The sequence below is a fragment of the Podarcis filfolensis genome (genome assembly GCF_964270895.1).
Source record: "Podarcis filfolensis genome assembly, chromosome: 14".
Classification (NCBI taxonomy): Eukaryota; Metazoa; Chordata; class Lepidosauria; order Squamata; family Lacertidae; genus Podarcis; species Podarcis filfolensis.
The window spans coordinates 42237786-42251285 of NC_139616.1; the positions used below are offsets into that span (position 1 = coordinate 42237786).

General features: G+C 45.9%; 1 protein-coding gene across 1 annotated transcript in view; it reads left to right on the forward strand.

Annotated features, from left to right (window-relative positions):
• The first annotated feature begins 626 nt into the window (after positions 1 to 626).
• The window catches only part of USP42 (ubiquitin specific peptidase 42), a 37247-nt gene continuing 24373 nt past the window's right edge, over positions 627 to 13500 (forward strand). Inside the window, exons 1-7 of the mRNA XM_083584907.1 lie at positions 627 to 970; positions 9644 to 9893; positions 11213 to 11416; positions 11981 to 12091; positions 12634 to 12736; positions 12839 to 12906; positions 13026 to 13096. Coding sequence (XP_083441033.1) covers positions 9653 to 9893; positions 11213 to 11416; positions 11981 to 12091; positions 12634 to 12736; positions 12839 to 12906; positions 13026 to 13096 — 798 coding nt within the window. The 5' untranslated portion in view covers positions 627 to 970; positions 9644 to 9652. The remainder of the gene's footprint in view (positions 971 to 9643; positions 9894 to 11212; positions 11417 to 11980; positions 12092 to 12633; positions 12737 to 12838; positions 12907 to 13025; positions 13097 to 13500) is intronic.

Genomic DNA, 13500 nt, shown 5'->3' on the forward strand with positions numbered 1-13500 from the left:
GAAGCCGGCGTTTGTCCACAGACAGCTTCCAGGTCATGTGGCCAGCATGACTAAGCCGCTTCTGGTAAACCAGATCAGTGCACGGAAATGCTGTTTACCTTCCCGCAGGAGTGGTACCTATTTATCTACTTGCACTCTGACGTGCTTTTGAACTGCTAGGTTGGCAGGAGCAGGGACCGAGCAACGGGAGCTCACCCTGCTGCGGTGATTCGAACCGCTGACCTTCTGATCGGCAAGCCCTAGGCTCTGTGGTTTAACCCACAGCACCACCTGTGTCCCTTTAACAGACATACCTTCCCCCAATGAACCCTGGGAGTTGTAGTTTAAGGGCGCTGGGAATTCCAAACTGAGGGGGATAGGCTGTCTCCTAACATCTCTCAACTACAATTCCCAGGGATTCTTTGGGGGGAAAGCCACGTGTTGCTTTAAATGTGCGGCCATGGTTAGGGCTGCACCGTTAAGGCTGCAAGGAAGCCCCAGTGAGATCAGCGGGGCTTGCCTCCCAGCAAGGCGTGCGCAAAACCGCCGGTCTGCGCGAAAACAAACAACCCAAACCCCCCGTTAAACAGCAGCCGCAACCGAACTCCGAGTCTGCGTTCCACTCGCGGCTCGCACTTTCGAGACCGCCCCTCGCCGCAGTAGCGGCGGCGGGGCCGCCTCCTCCTGCCTCTTTGCCGACCGCCCCTAAACCCGCAGTTCCGCCGAGCCCCTGCCCCGCCCTCCATCTCTTTTTTAAAACAGACGCCGGCGAGCGCAGCGCCCCCTGCCGGCCCCCTGTCGAAGCCGCAGGGGCGGCGCTGGTCCCTGTGTGACCCAGAGCCGCGCCGGCCTTCGCCGGGGCCCCGGATGCAAGAGGCTGGGCGGAGCGGGGCACGTCATTGTTCCCCGACGCGGGCAAAGCAGGAGCAGGAGGGGAGGGAGGCGGAGCGGCCGGGCTGAGGCGAAAGGGGAGCCGGCAGCGCCGTCCCAGGTAACTGAAGCGGGGAAGGCTGAGGGGGGACCGCGGGAGCGTGAGGGGGGAAAGCGGGAGAGGGTGGGCGAGGGGCCGGGTGGGCTGCGCTGGGGAGCCGCGCCGGGCTAGGCCGCCTCCCCGGGCCGGGGCTGCTTGGCGCGGCCCGTTCCCGCCCCCCTGCTGCTGCGGGAGCGCCCCCTCCTCGCCTCCTCAGCCGCCGCCTCCTCCGCCCGTCGCTTTTTCTCCCGGCGCTTCCCTTCCCGCCTCCCCACTAGGCCCATGCGTGTCCTGGCCCCGCCCCGCCCACTGCCATTTGCCTCCCCTCTTTCTCTCTCTTTCTCTCACGACCCCCCCGCTCCTCAGCCATCTCTGCCCCGGGGTGACCTCCGACCCCCCCACCCCGCCTCGACCCCCCCAGCAACCCCCGTTCCTCTTGCAAACGCCGCCCCCGCGCTCACACAGTGCTAGTGGGGGCTGGGGGTGGAGGCTTTATGGGGCCCGAGGTTTGGGGCGTTGGAGATACGCGGGGGATGGGCTCTGTGATACGTGCGTGGGCTTGTTTTCTATGGCTGGGGGAGAATTGGGGGGAGCTTGTGAAATGCTTTCCCCCCCCCCTTCAACCCCGCTTTGCTGCTTATATGATTTGGGGGGGAGTGAGAGGGAAGGGAAGGCAGTTGGGTGGTTTGGAGGGAAAGAGGTGTGTATATGCACTTGTGTTTTATGTCTGTGTACTACTGTTACCCGTATACGTGCATATTTATCCTGGTGTGCATGCACAAATATTTCTGGTGTCATATACACACAGGCGTCCGCATAAAGTTGGTTTTCTTTCAGTGTGTGTCTGTATACTGGCAAGTGTGTGTATGCATATATGCACATTTTATATATAGTTGAGGTTTGCAAAGCGTGCGTTTCACACCACTGGTGTTATGTACATACAGAGAGATGTGTGTACATTTGGCTTTTAGAGTATTAGTGTGTGCATGTGTGTGTATTGCATATACATATATAGTCATTTTGGTTGGCAGAGGAGTATGGGTATTTATACATCCAATTCTTTGTGTGTGCGCACTTCTCTCTGTGCATATGGTTGTCAGAGGGCTTTTGAATAGTTTGCCCCACTCTTCCATTCTCTGTTTTTGTGTGTGCATCGTATTTGTCTAACTCAGGGGTCAGCAAACTTTTTCAGCAGGGGGCCAGTCCACTATCCCTCAGACCTTGTGGGGGGCCGGACTATATTGGGGGGGGGATGAACAAATTCCTATGCCCCACAAATAACCCAGAGATGCATTTTAAATAAAAGGGCACATTCTACTCATGTAGAAACACACTGATTCCTGGACCATCCGCAGGTCGAATTTAGAAGGCGATTGGGCCGGATCTGGCCCCCAGGCCTTAGTTTGCCTACCCATGGTCTAACTCCACCTCTAGGAAGGACTTGAGCTTTAGTGTGGAGCAGGGGCCTTGCTTCCTCTGGCCTCCCAGTTTTTTTGGGGGGAGGCAGTTACAGAATTCCCTCTTTTCTTGGTCCAATATATACTGCTTTTTCTCCCATTTCCTTCCCAGTTTGTGAGTAGCCTACATTGTCTTTTTCCCCCCACCTTGGCTGTCCACATCGGGTAGAGGGGGGCAGTCCCCACACAACAGACCATGAGCCCCAGATTGTCAGCTTTCATATAGAAAAAAGAATGGCAGCCCTTCCAGCAGTTTGAGAGCTTCATCAGCTTCTGTGACAGGTCAGCTCCATCAGGCCTCCCTCTCCCCTCAGCTGTCATCTGGGGACATAAGGCACCTCCTGGCCCAGACTTGTGCCAGCTGGTCATTACAGAAACAACTCTTTAGAAATCGGTGCCTGAGTTTTTATTTTATTTTCCTCTGCCTGCCTGTTCCTTTCTCCTTGTGCATCATGCGGGTTGTTGTGGGGTTTGTTTGTTTTTTAAAAATGAGAGGTAGGTAGGGACTGTCTTGTTTTGATTGTATGCAAATCACTCTGAAGGCCTTTTTGGTTGAAGAGCAAGGATACAAATGCTCCAAATAATAAATAAAATATTTGTAGAACCAGAGATATTCTCATTTGTTTTGTGAGAAACTTGCCTGCTTCCACCTTTCAATTATGTATATATGTTTATTCCTCTCCCTTGGAAAAATTTCTGTGGGTGCCCCTTATTTCCCTCTGATTTGTAAGATTGTCTTCACTTTGCCATTTCCTTCTGGTGCCCCTGCTCATGCCCCTCCCCCTTGCTGCTGAAGGGGTGGGTGGGTTTGAAAGTCTCCTGTCATTCTCTATATAGTATTACTTCCTTTGCTTGGTTGCCATGGACACTACTTCTCAAATGAGTGATTCCTGTACTTTCCCGTCTTCTCATTCTTCCCCCTGTGTCTGGAAATCGGGCTTTGATGTGGTGGGGATGGGAATTAACAGACACCCAGGTCCTTTTGCATCTTTTAGGTCCATAGTTTACGTGTCCACCTTTTCAGTCCAGTTCATCCTTTTGCCACATCTGATTAGACATGTTGCAGCAGCTGTTGCTGGGTTTGAACAAGGGCGGCGAATCTTGTTTCCCGCATGGACATTTTCTGTATGCACGCTGGCTGTGTGACATGTTGACATCAGGGCCGCGTTGCTCTGTATTTGGCATGAATGATATTATAGCAGCAGCACAATAGATTCCTGTGTAGTAGAGCTGGGAGGGAAAGTATCAATATGCCTCTTCTGTTCCTTGCAAAATCCACCTTCCCCAGGGAGGAATGTATCAAATGCTTCTACCTTCAGTAATATTAATTTCCAGGGATAGGGGAGATAGACATTTTACAGATATTCTACCTTCTGTGTGTACTGACTACCACGCCCCCTACTAAAAACCCATTTTATAGCCTCAGTAGCTGGAAACATACTACTTTAGGCTCTCCTGGCATAAACGATGCTTTGTAAGTATAAAATTGCAAACACAAATGTATCTTGAAGGCACCTTTAAAACACACAGAGCTGCCTCTTTGCAAGTAAATTGCTTCTTTCAGAATGGAATATGTTAGAAGAACCAGTTAACTTTGTTGTAAAAGACCATAGTGAAATTAAATTGAAAGATTTAGGCACAAGGTCGACAATTGTGGGGGAAAGGAAACAAGAAGCTGGGGAGAATAAATAATTGAGAACAGAAATGGCGGCCAGTGGGGGGGAGACAGGGCTTGTGCAGAGAGGTTCTGAATCCAAAAAAAGTAAAACAAAATGGAACTACTTGGGGTAATTGCTGGGACTTTACATTCTTAATGGTCGGTGTTCTTAAAATAATTACAGCTTTTTAATGAGAGACCTGATGTTTCCAATTAAGGTATTTGATTTTATGGCAAGGTGTGCCCTTGTAAATGTGGTGTGCAACATTTCTTCAAACAGACTGAAAATTGGGCAGTTACCTGTTGCTAAATGTTACTGAAGTTTATAGCTGAGCTGAGCCATCTATCCATCCACCTGCTATGCTATTCTAAAATATAATTTCCCATTATTGTTGTTGTTGTTGTTAATTGTGTACCACCCTTCCTCTGTAAATATCAGGGCAGTTTCAACATAAAAATACAAGATAAAAAACATAAAATACACAATAAAAACAAAAACAAATAACCCCCTCCCCCAGTCTGTATCCGCCATAAATTATCAGGAAATAAATTCTAAACACTTGATGCATTGCAATTTATTGAACTTGTTAAAAAGCATAAATGTTGCCCCCTGCAATTTTCTCAGATTGGTCAGTTTTGTTACAGGAATGGGGACCCTGTGCCCTCCAGAAGTGCTGGACTACACGTCCCTTAATCCCTGACCATTACCCATTGACTGAGGCTGATGGGAATTGGCATCCAACCACATCAAAAGGGTTCCAGGTTTCCTACCCCTGTAGTATTAATTGTTTTGTTCAATGTTTATAGCAGGGGTCAGCAAACTTTTTCAGCAGGGGGCCGGTCTACTGTCCCTCAGACCTTGTGGGGGCTGGACTATATTTTTTGTGGGGGGGGGATGAATTCCTATGCCCCACAAATAACCCGGAGATGCGTTTTAAATAAAAGCACACATTTTACTCATGTAAAAACACACTGATTGCCGGACCATCCGTGGGCCAGATTTAGAAGGTGATTGGGCTGGAAACAGCCCCCGGGTCTTAGTTTGCCTAACCATGGTTTATAGCAACTGTTGAAGGTCAATTCACATTTTCATGTGGTGCTTTTAATTCAGGCAGTCTTTGACTTGCAGATTGCTTCAGAATACCAGTGATTAGAATCTTGCACTTTCACAAACCGCTCAGTCTCCCATCTGAAACACCATTCACACACACTGACAATTTTCTTACACGGATATAACCGCAATATGGAACTGGGGCGCAGTTTGGAGATCTGGAAGGCAAACTCCTATGCGTAGGTCAGGCTGACCAGTGACCCTGAGTTTGTGTGTTTGTTTGTTGTGTACTTTGTGTTACAGTGGTACCTCAGGTTACAAACACTTCAGGTTACATACGCTTCAGGTTACAGACTCCACTAACCCAGAAATAGTACCTCGGGTTAAGAACTTTGCTTCAGGATGAGAACAGAAATTGTGTTCTGGTGGTGCGGCGGCAGCAGGAGGCCCGATTAGCTAAAGTGGTGCTTCAGGTTAAGAACAGTTTCAGGTTAAGAACGGACCTCCGGAACGAATTAAGTACTTAACCAGAGGTACCACTGTATATGTATTTTCTCTGCTGCTATTGTTGTTGTTGTTTAGTCGTGTCTGACTCTTCGTGACCCCATGGACCAGAGCACGCCAGGCACTTCTGTCTTCCACTGCCTCCCGCAGTTTAGTCAAACTCATGCTGGTAGCTTCAAGAACACTATCCAACCATCTCGTCCTCTGTCGTCCCCTTCTCCTTGTGCCCTCCATCTTTCCCAACATCAGGGTCTTTTCCAGGGAGTCTTCTCTTCTCATGAGGTGGCCAAAGTATTGGAGCCTCAGCTTCACAATCTGTCCTTCCAGTGAGCACCCAGGGCTGATTTCCTTAAGAATGGATAGGTTTGATCTTCTTGCAGTCCATGGGGCTCTCAAGAGTCTCCTCCAGCACCATAATTCAAAAGCATCAATTCTTCGGCGATCAGCCTTCTTTATGGTCCAGCTCTCACTTGCATACATCACTACTGGGAAAACCATAGCTTATACGGACCTTTGTTGGCAAGGTGATGTCTCTGCTTTTTAAGATGCTGTCTAGGTTTGTCATTGCTGTATAGTGCATGCCATTTGTCTTATTTGCTTTGAGTCATCAGGAGCTAACTGCTATGCAACCATCTTCCTGTTCTTTGTATTGTATTCTACGTTGGGTAGATTGACCTACAGAAGCTGAGAGTCCTGCTATGAAGCAGGTGATTAGACTAGTCCCAGGGCATTGTCTGAGGGCACATGATGCAGGACCTTTGCTGAAGTTAAGCAGGTCTGGTCAGTGCCTTGACCGGTGACTACCTGGGTCAGTGTTGTATAGGCTGAGATTGGGGAGACACAGCATGTGTCATAAGCTGCCTGCCCACTGCTTGGTTGGTTTGCTGCTCCCAAGGAGCAGTGAACTGGGAGCAGTGCAGTATGGCTTGTTAAGTCAGATCAGAGACCTCTCCCATGAAAGCTGATCTTAGGTCTGTTGTCTTGGGAGCAAGTCTCACTGAATTTAGTAAGGCCTACTTCCCAGTAAGTATGCCCACGTGAAGTAACTCACCATCCAGTCACGTAGGATTGTGTAAGACTTGCAGGTCCCACCCGATTGAAATCAGTGGAAGTTACACAACACTAGTCGCTGGTTGGGTACCATTTAGGCACACGCCACATTCTGTGGCTTATTAGGAGTCATAAATATTTTCTCTTAATGTGTTGTTGGCAACAGTATTGAGAGCCATGCCATTTTAACAAGAAAGTGCTTGTGTAAATAGTGAATCACAGCGACTGTGCTGTAGAATTACTTTTCACTCTTTACTTTTGTGACAATTTCCTCTTTGCCTTTTTTCATTATTGTTACATTTCCCAAGTGGTGGTGAAACATCCTTGTTTCTTAGAGGAGAAAAGATGATAAACCTCTTTTTTTTTTTTCCTGCCCCACCCCGCTGCTTAAGGGAACGTACTCTTTGTCTGGATTCGCATCTGTGTTTGTTGTCGGATAATCTTATCTGAGCAGTTGACAGTTTTGGAGTTGTCTCTTATTACTAGGTTTGCTCCAGTCGCCTCCGGAATGATGCACTTGGACTGTAGTTTACTATCTTCCAAATGAATTTTGGCTGCTGTGTTCATTCTCTTCTATAAACAATTCTCTCAGATGACTTGCAAGTGAACTCCTGCTCAGCAATTGTGTTATTGACTTATTTGTACATCGAGGGCTCCTTGACCTTCTGCCCCTTCCTCCCCGCGCCCCTTCACATTGTACCTTTTCCTAGTTAATAGGGGGAAGAGAATTGCGCTTCGGATGTGCTCTTCTTTCATTGCTATTCCCATTAAGAACGAACAGACACATGCAGGAAATGAGTAAATACTTAAGCATGTTTAGTGTTGGCACAGAGATGTGCTTCTCAGTATGTTTCTGCTACATTATTGGGCAATTTTGGTAACCTGAGCCCTCTAATTCCAAAAGGAAGCCAGATTTAATATGGAGCTCTGAGAATGTGTCGTTTAACAGAGCAATGAAAGCTGTTAGATTTACTTTATGTAACCTCATATGTGTGAAACACTTCCAGTAACCTTCAGTTCTCAGTTACTGTCAAGCCAATCTCTGGGCTTTGTGTTGATCTAGACACCCAGAGAGATTAGATTTGCTTTAGATCTCTCTGGTTTCAAAATACAGTAGGGAGTTAATATAGTACATGCTACAGTTAGCCCTCTCCAGCAGTTCCTTTCACTAACATGGGCTCTTCCTGCCTGCTGGATCCTCCCTCTCTCTGCTTCCCTCCCAAACTCAAAATGATATGCACTGGTGGGACATTACTGACTGCGTTACTGTAATATTGCCTTTGGTCCAGCCTTGCATGTGTCATTCTCTTAGCACACGAAGAAATTGTGCATGCCAGCAGTTGAATTGCAAGCTAAACTAGCACATGCTGCAATTGGTTTCCTCTGCCTGGAGTAGTGTAGCACTACTCTTTATTTTAGCCTTTTACAGCCGAAAGACAGTGTCACAATCAGAGCTGCTATAGCACTATTGCAGCTGTGTGTACACTCCCCACTTTTCAGCCTTCAAGACAGAAAATATCGTATGGATGGCAGCAGCTCTAGTGCAGCGTTTATGTGTTTATTTAAATGAGGATATGCAATGCTAGGGTAGCTGTGTGACCATACCCTCTTTTGATGTTAACGCCAGAAGGAATTGGGAGAGCCATAAATTTGGCATCTCCTGCAATGCAGCACCGTCTTTTCAAGTTGGGAACTGGGATAATGCAGGCTGCAGCACGTTGCCATGGTCAGGCTCAATTGGTAGGCTGATATGAGACATAACTAATTCTGAGACTAATATTAACACAGAGAGAGCCCTGTGAACGTCAGCATCATCAAGTAGACGGATGGTGCTGTTTGGCCCACCATCCACCATGAGCCAGGGTTGGCCAAGGATGTTGCAACTAAGCTAGCTCTTCCTCCTCCCTTTACCCCCTATATCTAGAGATTGAAGCAGCCATTTAGGGAACTGGAATACTTTTATTGCCTGGGGGGGGGAGCATTAATCCAAAAGAAACTGCCATGCCACACAATGTCATGTGCAGTGGCAAGTAAGGGGAAATGTGTGTGCGTCTTATGGAGCGAATGCAGGCTGTGCAGCTATCCCAGAAGCCAGAACAGCAAGAGGGATTGCTGCTTTCACTGTGCAGCGATCCCTCTTGCTGTTCTGGCTTCTGAGATTCAGAATATTTTTTTCCATGTTTTCCTCCTCCAAAAACTAGGTGCGTCTTGTGGTCTGGTGCGTCTTATAGAGCGAAAAATACGGTACTTAGTTGTATGCAACTTGTTTATAAAAAATAACATCAGTTATTTAACGTGTTATGAAAACAGGCATGGCAAAAAGAGGGGCTTGTGGTTCTTAAGTGCTTGATTAGGGTCAATCCAGTCTGGCAAGGTGGGATTTTTTTTCTTTTCCAATGTGCTGCTGATACTCACACATGCCTTAGGCCATACTGAATCTTGCAATCTGTCACCTACATGGAAGCCTTAGTGTTCTCTGAAAACAATGCACAGATGCTGAAGCACCTTGTCACTTTATGCAGGACACCTACTGAGTTGCAAGCAGCTTCCTTGAAAAACCAAGTGAGTCATCATTTCTGACCTTGCAGCAGTGTTAGAAACTCAAATATATAAGCTAGGTGCCAAATGGCACCTTAAACCTAGGTTGTGGTCATCACAATGGATTTGTCTATTTGCCAGAGAGGTTGGGGGAGCTGGAGAAGAACCTCTTGGGGCAGCCTGACTGGCCCAGTGTGGCCACTCCGAGACACCGAGCGACTGTCTCAAGAGAGATTATGTGGGTGGGTGCTACTTGGGAACATTGTGCTATGGCCAAAGAACCAGTACATTTCTTTTGTTAGAGGGGTTCATGTTTCTTTGATTGAGTTTCCGTCATGTATAAAAAGAACTGTGTGTTGTCTACTTAGAAAGTGAATCAAGATTTCTACTCCTTTTGCCGTGCATCCACGATATGTTTCTCTCTCTCGGTTTTACAGAGATGAACAATGACCATAGTTGACAAGACGTCTGAGTCCTCAAAGCCTTCGGCTTCTGAGAAACAGCCTTTCAGCTCCGTGGCACCAGCTTCTGGAGAAATGGACTCGGGCTCTGCAGGATGGGGTGCTGTGTCTTCTTCTTTAGAAGCTCCAAAACACAAAATATCTTTGGGGCCAGTGCCAGGAGCTGCAGTGTACTCTAATTCATCAGTACCTGAAAAATCCAAGCCCTCAGCTCAGAAGGATCTGTGTAAGTAAAGCTGCTCTATTAACAAAGAGAGAGAAAAGAAAACACACAGCGAAGCTTCTTACGATTTTATTTTGTTTATGAAATTCATATGCTCACCCATCAATAAACATTCCTTGGTCTGATTACAAACAAGAGAAAAATACAATGCATAATAATTAAAACCAACACTAAGCAGTAAAACATAGCAACCAGAACACTTGGATTTGCAAGCTACTTCCATTGTCAGAAGCAGTATACACCTGAATACCAGTTTCTGGAAACTGCAGGACGGGGAGATGGCTATTGCACTCAGGCTTCCCAGAAGAGGCATCTGGTTGGCCATTGTGAGAATCGGGTGTTGGACTAGATGGGCCACTGGCATGTTTTAGCAGTCTCTTCTTACGTTCTTAAGCCTATTGTGCAACTCGTGCAACCTTAATTTTTGAAAATTTGTTCCACCTGTGGCGAGAGCCAAAGGAGAAAGCCATGTTCTCCTATTGCAGTAGTTATGCCACAGTTACCTTGGTAACTATAAACAAGGCACATTTAGCAGTTGGGATGAACCATTAAGCACGTTAAAAATGGTATTGATTAAGAAGATGATTAAGAATATTTTTATGCATCGTAAGTGTTTTTCAATATTCGTTTTTTAAAAAACCTGAAACTGGCAAGCATAATATTGAGAGGCATTATTTCCTGTGTAGGAAAGAAGAGGGTGCCTCTTCTAAGAAGCTGCCTGCTAAGATACACATGCACATTCTATATAAACACAGAAAATGCTACTTTTCTTTTGTGGCGCTGCTGTGAAGTAGTGGTCAGAGTGTTGGACTAGGAGACCAGAGTTCAAATCCCCATTCAGCTGTTAAGCTCTCTGGGTAGCCTTGGATCAGTCAGTCACTCTCGGCCTAGCCTACCTCACAGAGTTGTCAGGGTAAAATGGGGAGGAAGAGAACCATGTACACCACCTTGAGCTCCTTGGAGGAAAGGTGGAATAGAAATGTTAAAAAAAGAGAAAAACCTGTGATACGCATACCCAGTATATCAATAGAACAAAATATACTATTAATCACCTAAGATTTCTTCAATGGTTAGCATTTTTAACACTAAAAAGATAGAGTGTTCAGATCAGGAAGGTGATTAAAATGGGTTTTTATTTATCTTTACCATTGTAAATTACTTATTTAAAAGTGGTTCCACACATACCCTGGGCCACCTTTTAGCTGGAGCTTCCCAAACATCATTATCCTTTGTTCTGAATTTTAAAATTCTATCTTTGAGTAATCATTCTGTCAAAATCTTAAATCGCTTCAGTATATTTAAAATGTGTCTTTGGTCTTCAGCCGCTGTTGGTGACGGCATTACTGCCCCGCAGAAGGTCCTCTTTCCGGCAGAGAAGATATGCTTGAAATGGCAAAAAACACACAGAGTTGGAGCCGGTCTCCAAAACCTTGGCAACACATGCTTCCTCAACTCTGCACTGCAGTGTCTGACCTACACCCCACCTCTTGCCAACTACATGCTTTCCCATGAACACTCCAAAACATGTGAGTATATTTTAACGTTTGTCACACTTTCTCGAAAAATGTGGACAATATTCTATGATTCTAAATATGGTAGGCTTCTTAAGAACATGGTCTATTAAGCTAAAAGCAGTGTAAAGCAGTTCCTATGGAACCTAAGTTAGTCGTGCCTTTTAATTGTAGTAGATCTACTCTGAGTATACACCCCTGTGTTTTTTCTATCCTGAGCTGTAAGTGCTGCTCAAATTATAGGTATGAATGAAGGCAGGTGGGTGAGAACCAGCCCATTTTTGTTAGGCCTCACACATAGCATATAGAATTGCTTTGCTTACTAAAGCTGCTCAGAATTTGTTAGATGTTGAGAGTGGTGTCTATTGCTTGTTTTGGAGATAATTGCATATAATATGCATCCATCCCTTTTCCCCTTGGTTGTAAATAATTTTGCCCCTTGAAGCAATTGCAATGACTTATCCTTGAAGCAACGTTTTGTTGGACTGACTGCTTTTTGTGAGCTGCAAAAAGGTTTGTCCAATTGCTTGTTTTATAATACAGGATGGGTATTTCTCCCCTGCCCCCCTTCCTTTTCAGGTCACGAACAAGGATTTTGCATGATGTGCACCATGCAAGGTCACATCACCCAGGCGCTTTCAAACTCCGGCAATGTCATCAAGCCTATGCCTGTCATAAATGATCTTAGACGTAAGCATTTATCTTCTTTGACATCTAGTATGCTTTAGACTACATAGCGTCTGCATGACATGTAAACCACAAAGCCCACCACAGCGTAAAGCCATAGATTGTAGCCTACCAACTTTCCTAGTTTTGCCGTCTTAGGCAGGCAACAAAAACAGGAGGGACGTTGTGCCCCTGATGGTTCAGTTTGGTAAGTTGCAGGTTGTGTAAGCCTGACTTTTATATCTGGGTGGGGGACTGTCAGCCCACATACCAAATTTGGCCCACCAGGCCGTTTTCCAAAACCATGCCCACACCTGATGTCATATGTGATGTCAGATGTGGGCTGGTAGAGACGTGGCTTGATTGACAGCCCCACACAGCCATTGCCTGGGGAAAGCAGGATTGAACTTTGTTCATTAGCTGACATCAGATGGGTGGTTCCACCCACCTGTTAAAGTTGACCTGCTGGGTGTGGGGAGGTAAAGATCTGGTCTGCTGGGCCAAAACGTTTTGCCACCTTTAGTTTATGTGATATATTCAGTGTAACTTCTTTCTTTGCATATTAGGAATAGCAAAGCATTTCCGTTTTGGCAATCAGGAAGATGCACACGAATTTCTACGGTACACCGTTGATGCTATGCAGAAAGCATGTCTGAATGGTAGCAACAAGTAAGTTGTAGCTGGAGTAATACACCCCCACCCCCGGAACTATTATTGTGTTTGTGAAATCTCTTTTGACCTAAATTATCTACTTCTGTGATTTGTTTTTAGATTGGACAGACATACCCAAGCTACCACATTCATTCATCAAATATTTGGAGGATACCTAAGATCTAGAGGTAGGTTCCTAAAAGACCAAGATTGTAGCGTATTGTTGACATTCAGACTTGTCTGAGTGCTGTTGAATTCTGGCTTCGATCTCTGTATATTATCCTAAACTTCTTTTTTCCCGTTTCAGTAAAATGTATGAACTGCAAAGGAGTTTCAGATACTTTTGATCCATACCTAGATATTACATTGGAGATAAAGGTATGCTAATTTGCAAAAAGAAAAGGCTTTGTTTAATTCTCCAACAGCAATGCAGCTTGGTTAGATTAGGAATGTGCTTTTCTACTCCAAAATATAAGAAAGCTGCCAATGGGGTTAGTTCCATTCTATTTCAGTAAAGCTGGGGGGGGACTTTTTACAGCCCAGGGGCCACATTCCTTCATGTACAGCTTTCTGGGAGCCACATGCAAGTGATGGGTTGGGACCAGAGGCAAAAATTGGATCAGGCAGCTATGTGACACTTACCTTTGCACAACAGATTATGTTGTAGCAATAGTCAGCAGTTTCTGCCCACACAGCTCTTCATCCTCCATCTAAGCAAGCAAGAAGCATTGGGTTGTAGCCAGCGCTAGTCCTACTCAGAGTAGACCCGTTAAAAGTAATGG